Source organism: Beta vulgaris, chromosome 4 (assembly GCF_026745355.1).
Source record: "Beta vulgaris subsp. vulgaris cultivar EL10 chromosome 4, EL10.2, whole genome shotgun sequence".
Classification (NCBI taxonomy): domain Eukaryota; kingdom Viridiplantae; phylum Streptophyta; class Magnoliopsida; order Caryophyllales; family Amaranthaceae; genus Beta; species Beta vulgaris.
This window is the reverse complement of record NC_079205.1, coordinates 37879322-37886976: the sequence shown is the minus strand read 5'-3', so window position 1 is coordinate 37886976 and position 7655 is coordinate 37879322. Positions and strand designations below refer to the sequence as shown.

At 34.3% G+C, this 7655-nt stretch overlaps 1 protein-coding gene across 1 annotated transcript; it reads right to left on the bottom strand.

The window, feature by feature from the left end:
• Nucleotides 1-862: 862 nt before the first annotated feature.
• On the bottom strand, nt 863-2472 carry LOC104883708 (hypothetical protein). Its single transcript, XM_010668263.3, has one exon. It carries the CDS (start codon nt 2347-2349, stop codon nt 985-987), a length of 1365 nt encoding a protein of 454 aa, XP_010666565.3. The 5' UTR covers nt 2350-2472; the 3' UTR covers nt 863-984.
• Nucleotides 2473-7655: the final 5183 nt, after the last annotated feature.

The window sequence follows — 7655 nt, the reverse complement described above, 5'->3', positions numbered from 1 at the left end:
AGAGAAATCACTAGCTTGATAATTAACGCCATGCCATGAAAAAATGTTCATACTTATATATTACTTAATCATCAATTATTTATAATCAATCAAACACAAAAATTTATATACATAATTTCTAAAATTTGATAAACATCATCAATCTTACCTCAACAATTTCATAAATAAATTTAAGATCATCAATCACAAACACAAAAAATATAGTTTGACGAACTTCGTGTAATACGCACAAAACAATTTAGCAGATTTCATGCAAGCCCAATGTAAACAATTGAGCTATTTCGTACAATTGGAAGAAACAAATTATCCTGTTTCATTCAATCTGCACGAAACAACTTTACTAGTTTCGTGCAATGTGGAAGAAACATATTAGACTATTTCATTCAATTTACACGAAACAGATTAATGTGTTTTGTGAACACTGCACGAAATAGCGCTAATGGTATGATGAGAATTGCACGAAATTGCATAGTTACGGAAAAAAAACTGAAGAACGTACGTAATATTGCAATTCGTTTAGCTCAAAATTATCGTCAATTGAGTATCAAATTAAAATTTGTGAATTAGCTTTTCTATAAGTTTTTATTTTCTCCAACTGTTATGAGGGAGGAGAAGATAATATTCTAGAGAGAAGTTTTTTTCGCGGATATGATAATGAAGGTTTTTCGGGTTGCATTTAATAAATTGAATTGCGCTTAGTAATCCCGAAAAAAAAAAAAGCAATTAACAACTTGTTAAATAGAAACACGAGAGTCGCGACCAAGGGAAAAAAAAAAAAAAAAAAACATCTACTATCAAGATGTAACAAGCAAAATCAAACGAGCCATCCCCTCGGCCCAAACACGAGTGGTTATTTAGAAAATCCATGTAATGTACGCGGTTGTTCATTGCCAATGCCATAAACAAATCCTCATATGACATTAAGCTCATGAAACATGGTTCATGAATTCGTCATCCAGCAAAAGCTCATTCATGTTTTCAAGGCTAACTTTTAGATGCTGATGAAACATAGCTCATGAATTCCTCATCCAACAAAAGGTCATTCATGTTTTCAATGCCAACTTGTAGATCAACACTATTAGGACCAAGACACCCTGGAAAAGATGTAAGCTTCCCATCATCTCTGTTGGTGTAGCCAGTCCTAACAGCAACTGGTTTACCAAATCCAAAATCAGCTCCATAAAAATCAAATCTGGGTGAACCACCCATAACAATAGGGTTAGCGCCAAACGATATATGCCCCGGTGGCTCCACTGTCAGACTCTTCCCAGGTGACAACACCAATGCTTTACGAGCAGCTCCATCATCTACAGCCTCGACCTGCTGGTGGATCAGCATGGTTGCCCAACCTAAGTCCTTCGTGAGCAGCTCACCAACCTTCGCAGTCGCTATTGCTAGAACAACGGAGTTTGGGAAATAGTCAGGGGATAAAGGTGGGTTTAAACGAGGCCTAATATTTACTGTCAATATAAATTTGGTGTCTTCATCACAGGATAATTTCCGAGCTCGAGTAATGGCCCTCCAGATAAGCCCACACAAGGCCTTATAAGAAGATAGTGTTGGTAGCATGTTTTTGGCCCCGGCATTGGCTTTGGCCTTGAGTTTTGCCATTGATGAAGCTGAGAAATGAAATATTCTATCTCTTAATAGATGGCTTTCGTTGAATCGGGTTATGAATTCATTCTCTTCCATGAATGGTAATTTCAGGGTTGGATAGCTTTCAGAAATTGAACGGGGTAATTCAAAGACAGGTGGGCGTGAGACATGTGTTGTTTCTGCTCCAGAAACGAATATCTGTGACAGGATATTAAGAAAATGAGACAGAGATATGCCATCAGCAATACAATGGTTGATGCAGCATCCAATAAAAAACCCATCAGCAAGTTCTGTCAGCTGAAGCGATAACAATGCTCTGGTGTGGCCGTCATGATTAACTTGTCGCTCGCCGAGATCAAAGAATGACTGGATCACCAGAGGTACATCTGTGCTGGTTTCGGCAACATCAGCTACACTAAGCTCTAAGGCCGAAGCATGGATGAGCCTAGCTCCGGGACCCTTACGGCAATCGATGAATATAGAGCAACTATGTTCATCTTCATATTTTTTGGTAACGAAGCGACCAGCCAAGGGGTAAAAAAAGTCAAGGGCATGAGAAAGAGAGGTTTGTAGGTTGTTATAGATATTCTTAGAACTGAAAGTTGCTGAGGGTTTGAAAAGAAGACCATATTGTGTGTTTCCTAGTGACAGCAATTCTAAAGCTAGAGGACTAAAGTAATGGTGCTTTTGTGAGTCTTGAATCTCGGACTTGGGTTGGACAAAACACTCTGAAATGAGCACAACCTGAGACATATTTCCAAAGTTCTACAAGGACGGAAAATGTGCAATAACAGAGTCCCGAATTAAGGAAATAAAGAGGAGACGGGAAATTTTAGTGATGCTCTCGAGTGTGATAGGTGACCGACTAAGGAAGATATGGTAGATATAAAAGGAGGAGACGTGAGACGTGAGACGTGAGACGTGTTTTGAACTTTTTAGTAATTAAGGAAATAAATGGGATGAGAAGTCCCGAATTCCAAAGTTTTTAGTAAAGTTGAATTTTTTATTTTTTAGTTTTATTCTATGAAATAAATGGGATGAGAAGTCCCGAATTCCAAAGTTTTTAAAAAGTGAAAGTTAGGTACACCAAAACATATATGAACAGCAGAATTAGGAATGGTGTAAGGGATTTGCGATGTATGCGTCGATTGTTTGGTTTATCTGAATTTTTTTTTATCAAAATATAATTATGGAAGTGAGATTTATAATTATTGTTATATAAACTACTGTAATAATTGATAATGTTTTTAGAAATTGAGATAAACATTTAGATGTAAAGTTTTGTAGTCAAATTAAATTTGTAATATTTTTTTATTGAATAACCATTTTTCACATTATGTCAAGTTACTTTGTTAATGCTTATTTAGTTTATTATTGAAAATTTTGACCATCTTTAAATTAGGAAACGATATAATTATACAAAATCTGAATATCCAATTAAGTATATATATTCAGTTAAGGATTAAAAAGGTTATTTCATTGGGGGACACGAAAAGCATCAACAAAATAGTGTGTATTATTGTGTTATTGATTATTGAGCTTGTTGCTATGGGTTTTGGTTAATCCACAGTCCGGACAACATTAATTGTGATTGGTGTTGAATTCATTGACTGTGATTGATGAGAGACCCTCATATTTCTGAATATTGAGTTTTATTACTTAATTTTTGTGTGATCTTTTTAAGTCCTTACTAAAATTCGAAAATCCAATTATCATTGGAGCTTGCGAGCCTTGTGAGACAGAGAGATCCACTTCAAAAAGGAATAGTAACGGGAACGATAAAGCAAATAGTAAGGTGAAGATCATGTGCGGGTTAACGGGTAATTTTGAAGCGGGTCGGCGTATCAGGGCAAACGGGTCAGGGCAAACGGGTCGGGTAATTTTGAACTTGTGCTCAGTCGTCTGTGGGTGAATCTCATGTCAACAAGAAAGATTAGAGAAACGTAAAATAAATCATTCTAGAAGAGTTGCCATTTTTTGTCTTAAAATGCATTTCACGACCTTGTAGGGCCTGTTCTCTTCGGCATAAAACAGGTGGACTGAACTAATCTGAACTGAACTGAATTGAATTGAACTGAACTGAACTGATCTGAACTGAACTGAACTGAACTGAACTGAATTGAACTGAACTGAACTGAACTGAATTGAACTGAACTGAAATGAATAGTGATATGTGAGAGTAAAAGTATTGTCAAGAGTTTAACTGAACTGAACTGATCTGAACTGAACTGAACTGATCTGAACTGAATTGAACTGAACTGAACTGAACTGAATTGAACTGAACTGAAAATAAGCTGGGGAGAACAGGCCCGTAAACTATGGAGAACGCATCTTTATCAGGTTTGTAGGTTGTTATAGATATTCGAGATACTATCAATATATATGTGATACAGATCATAAACCAAATTGGATATGACAAACCGTAGGAACAAATTATGGGACTTATCGAATGTAGATTGTTGACCCTTGAGTTTTGAAGATGACCTAACCACAAAAGACATAGTATATTTTATTTATGTTGATTGCAAGGTAATTCATGCTCGAGCTAAGAGAATACTTGATTGAAGATTAAAGCGGAGAATTAATCAAGATCGAAGTAAAGATGTTCGAGAAATGAAGAATCAAGCATGGAATGAAGATTAGAATACATTAGGGTATTTATTAATCTTCTTGTTAAGGTTGAGTAAAAGCTTTATTAAGTTCGTGGTGAATTCTCAAAGGAACTTGGTTCTGTTCCCATGAAAGGAACAGACCTGGCACTATAGGAACAAAGCTTAGGAACAAGACTTAATAATTAGGGAACAAGACTTAAAACTAATTTAGGAACTTCTAAGTGACTAATATTGTGCGCCTAAGATAATTGTGTGCCCAATATAGTTGTTAGAGTTTTTAGGGATATTTTGACTAAGATCCATTATTTTAGGAAGTTAGTTTAAGTTTGTTAGGAAAAGATTTTAAAAAGATTTTCTGATTTTAAAATAACTGATTTTCAAATCATATCTTTTTAAAATATATATTTTATCTTTTATATTTTATTTAAAAGATTTAGTCTTCGAAAAATATATTATTTCCGGTTTTCAAAATGTTTCGGATTTTTTATTTATAAAAACTATTTTCCGGTTTTATAAAAGATTTTGAAAAAGATATTTTTCCTAAAAACTAGCTAAAGTATTTTATTTATTTATTTCCTAAAATCTAGATTACACGTTTATGTAGTTAGTGGATTTAGTGGCTTAAGTTAATTATCCTCCAAGTATTTAATTAAATTAAATAAGTTTAATTATCTCCAAGTTTTGCAAAAACCACGTAATATGTTACTGCTTCTATGAAGTGAAGTAGTGGATTAGTGGATAATTTACATGACATGGAATAATTAATTTAATTTAATTAATTAATTAAACATCATGGAGAACATGTGATAATGGTCTAAGTTAGTGGAAATCATGTCTTGTCTTAATGGTCTATAAATAGGCGCCTAATTCATTTGAGTAAAATTGTGTCTGACTTAGCTAATTTGTCTTAAGTTATCTAAAGTGTCAGTGCCTTTCCTTAAGAGAATTCATACTTACATTAATCGAGTTATTATTACTCTTCCATTGTTTTACAAAGTGTATTTTTGAGAAAAAGGGTTTAAGTGAACTCTTGTAAGTGTGAGAAAGCTTTGAGTGAAGCAAGAGAAAGAGAAAGAGAAAGAGAAAGAGAAAGGAACTTCGAGTGAAGTTTGAGAGAAAACGTCAGTTGTTGGGAACTGTCATTGGGAACTTGAGTTGAGTGGCTTAAGTTGAGAATCGAGAGAAAAGTAATAGGTTGTAATCAGAGTTGTTTTGGCCTATTATAGTGGAAAGTTGTTTAAAATCCCTTGGGGTCGAGGTTGTTTCTTCCTACTAGGCCTAGGAAGTTTTTCCTCGTAAAATCTCTCGTGTTCCCATTGTTTGTTCCCAAGTTTACTTTTAATTCCACAAAAAAGTAGTGCTTATTCTCTCACTATAATTCACCCCCCCTCTTATAGTGCTCATATTATACAACATAGATTTTCCCGTTTAGACTCCATAGATGGTCAAAATGAACCAAAGATTGTATTTGGGGTGAGGATACAGCACAGTTAGGAACCATGTTGCCCGTTGCTGTCATCTACTAAATATCAATTCAGAATCAATTTTAACAAAAAATAATAATATAATATTTTACACACCCTAAAAATATTTAGTCTAGGTTAGTTAAGGAAAAACATAAAAGACTATTATATTTAGTGACATGTTATTAAAAAATTAATATTACACGGAACATAACAGTTTGTCCAAATTATCTGATTAATATTAGAACGATTCTTTAGGTGTTGTTTAGAAATAATAATATGTGGGTTATAAAAATTCATGCATGACAATCATAACATGAATACTAATAAATACAAAATAAAAGGAAAAATGTGCTTCCTATTGACAGCAATTCTAAAGCTACAGGACTTAAGTAATGGTGCTTTTGTGAGTCTTGAATCTCCAACTTGGGTCGGACAAAACACTCTGAAATGAGCACAACCTGAGACATCAATACAAAATTATGTGCGAGGAAAAATGTGTTGATAACACTTGAATTGGAAATTTTGGTATTGCTCCCAGAGTGTATAAGCACGGTAAAGATTTTGAGCTAGGTGATACCTGAGCAAACACAGCAAATTTTATAGCCATGGGAAAATACCAATTAGAATAGTTCCATTATTAGAAGGTCCCCCAAAGAAACCACTCCAAAACTCATTGCTTTGGAAATTATTTTACTAATGTTTGACATCAGATTTGGTAAATTAAAAATCTATTTTATTGGCGTTTCTTGGAACATGGAATTGCTGGTGCTTGCTGGACTTACTCAGTCATCTGTGTGTGCATCAGATTTAGTAAATTAAAAATTGATTGCCTTAAAAGCTGATGAAAGTGAAGGCTCAGAAACAGATGAAGAAGAATCTGCTCTCATGGTCCGAAAATTCAAAAGAATGTTTAGGAACATGAAGAAAGGTGATTACAAAGGTAAGAATAAGAAATATTCTAACAAACTTGTTTGTCATAAGTGTGGCAGTTCTGAGCACTTCATCAAGGATTGTCCCCAATGGGAACAAGAAAAAGGCAAAGGAAGGGAACAAAGCAGAGATAGGAACAAAGAATACAAAAACTCCTATACTCGATCTGACATGAAGAAAGCTATGGTTGCTGCATGGGGAGACTCTGACTCTGAGGAAGAAGATGATCCTCAACCAAATGAGGAGACTGCAAACTTCTGTCTTATGGCTCTTGACAATTCCGAATCTGATGAAGAGATTGAATCTCTTGAGGCAAGTCTAGACACCATCAAAACTCGTCTTAATTCTTTAAGTAAAGAAAAATTATTTGAGTTTATTGTTGACGCTGTAAATGATTGCAAAGATGAAACCATTAAACTAAAACAATGTCAACATGCTTTAAGTGTAGCAAAGGAACATACCTCTTGGCTTAAAAGTGTTCGATTGATATTGAGAAAAGATTTTTCGAATTGTTTGACAAAAATCTTAAATTAAAGAGGATTTCGAAAATCTTAAAAATGAGAACTACTTGTTAAGTCTTGAGTTATCACAACTAAAAGAGTTTGTTCCTGAAGTAAGTTCATTTGACATTAAGTCAGTTCCCTTGCAAAGTTTCAAATCTGAAATAAACGAATTGAAAAATCATGTTTCATTTTTGGAAATTGAAAATAAGGAACTTGTAGGGGAACTGCACCAAATGAGAAATGAAAAGAAAATGCTACCTATTCCAAACTGGATTAAGAACCCTCAAACAAAACGAACTGAAGGTCTTGGTTTTAATCACAAAAAGAAATTTGAAAAACCTAAAAAGAGAGTTGATTTACCAAGTGATAAAGTTTGTATGTTTTGTGGGAACACTGGTCATTTTAGGAACTCTTGTCCTAAAAGACTTGGTCGCATCAATGAGAACTTGGAAACAAGTAAAGTAATTTGGAAAAAGAAATCTATTGTTCCTGAAGGAAAGGAACCCAAGAAAGATTGGGTTCCTAACTCTAACAATTAGTTTTCTTGC